Source organism: Momordica charantia (genome assembly GCF_013281855.1).
Source record: "Momordica charantia cultivar OHB3-1 chromosome 2 unlocalized genomic scaffold, Mcharantia_2.0 BLBB01000002.1, whole genome shotgun sequence".
In the NCBI taxonomy this organism is placed as follows: domain Eukaryota; kingdom Viridiplantae; phylum Streptophyta; class Magnoliopsida; order Cucurbitales; family Cucurbitaceae; genus Momordica; species Momordica charantia.
This window is the reverse complement of record NW_028275160.1, coordinates 13,016,103-13,017,941: the sequence shown is the minus strand read 5'-3', so window position 1 is coordinate 13,017,941 and position 1,839 is coordinate 13,016,103. Positions and strand designations below refer to the sequence as shown.

Below are 1,839 nucleotides of genomic sequence, written 5' to 3'. Positions count from 1 at the left end.
CATTCTTCTCTCTTTCTACTTCTCTCTCGATTTATCTTTCATTTTCTATTTTCAAGTTTGTTCTGAGCTATTTTTTTGGCGTGTGCACGCCTGAGTTCGAGTATTGTGTTAACTTTGGGAAGCAACCGACAATTAACGATTTAACATCATGGTCGTGTCTAATTTTGCTTTAAGACAGCGGGTTCCACGACACAACAACGTCTTCTTCCTCATATTTCTCAATAATTTAAAAGCAAAATTCTATGGCTTCAGTAAGATCCGACAAGGTACTTCCAGATCTGTCCAAACTCGAATCATTGGATGGATCTAATTACCATCACTGGTCTCTAAAGCTACTCATCTTCTTCGAGCAATTGGAGGTAGACTATGTCCTGACCACCGTAGCCACCGATGTCGTTGCCACCGTCGTAACTATAGCTGGAGTCGCCGGAAATGTTGTCGGAGCTGTCACCGAAGCTGCCGTCGGAGCCACTACCACCACCGCCGCTGCCGCTATCGCCAATAAATTCGAGAAGGATAACAAGACTATCCGTGGGCATCTCCTCAACCATATGAATGACTCGCTATTTGATCTTTTTGTTGCTAAAACATTTGCAAAGATTATTTGGGACACTCTGGAGTCAAGACATGGTGGAGATGATGATGAGAGAAATAAGTATGTGGTTGGCAAATGGCTGCAGTTTCAAATGGCAGATGACAAATTAATTATGGATCAAGTTCACGAGTACAAGAATTTGGTGGCTAATGTTTTATCCAAGGGCATGAAGATGTGTAAAATCCCCCAGACAAATGTACTGCTTAAAAAATTTTCGTCTTCCTAGAGAGATTATCGCAATCATCTGAAACACAAGAAGAAAGATCTTACCTCATAAGAATTGATTCGTCATATGGGGAGAGAAGAGGCTAATAAGCAAGAGGATAAGCTCTCTTCTCAACTTGTCAATTTAGTTAATGCTAACTTAATTGAATATTCTGGTGTGAATAAATACAGGTTCAAAAGTAAAGAAAAACAGGTTGCCGAGGAAAGAGTCTCAAAGAAGAAAGGGTTTCAATTCAAGAGTTCTGGTGGAAGAATTGAAATATCAAAGATAGTATGTTTCGTGTGCGGAAAACCTGGACACAGTCCTACCAGTGCAACCAAAGGAAATGAAAGCCATAAAAAAGCATGCTCCACAAGGCAACATTGCTGAGATGGACAACATCATTACTACTGTAGTTGAGGAAGCAAACTTAGTTGAAAACAAGTCCGGTTGGGTTCTAGACACTGGAGCTTCCCGACACTTCTGCTTAAACCGAAACCTCTTTCACGAGTTTTATGTTTTCGCTAACGGTGAATGTGTTTGCATGGGTAACTCAGCTACGCCTGGAGTCCTCGGAAAAGTGAAGATTCTTCTAAAACTTAGATCTGACAAAACTTTATCTTTAAGTGATGTTTTATATGTTTCTTCTCTACGTAGGAACTTCGTATCTGGAAGTTTACTGAACAGGGTGGGATTGTTTTTTAGGCCGACAAGGTTATCATCACAAAGAATGGTGATTTTGTTGGTAAGGGGTATCTGGTTGATGGCTTATTTGTCTTTTAACACTATGACATCTTCTGGTACAATGATTGAAAGTTTTTTACAGCAAATTCTGTGGGAGCCACGTGGCGTCTGGACGAGCAGTCCGGCGGTGGATCCACTGGACTTGAACCAAGGAACTCGACACTTGTACGGTGTCCCGCCTAATACACTCCCACACTCAAATTAGTGATCCGAGTAAGAGTAGGAATAAGACACTAGTGATTTCAGTGACAGGTTTTTCACTTATAGCCCTAAAGGGCCGTCAAGAAGGACGACC

At 41.4% G+C, this 1,839-nt stretch overlaps 1 protein-coding gene across 1 annotated transcript; it reads left to right on the top strand.

The window, feature by feature from the left end:
* Positions 1-242: 242 nt before the first annotated feature.
* LOC148212844 (uncharacterized) lies at positions 243-1,092 on the top strand. The gene is made up of 2 exons (XM_088120393.1): positions 243-771; positions 992-1,092. The coding sequence occupies exons 1-2, from the start codon at positions 243-245 to the stop codon at positions 1,090-1,092; spliced, it is 630 nt and encodes a 209-aa protein (XP_087976519.1).
* Positions 1,093-1,839: the final 747 nt, after the last annotated feature.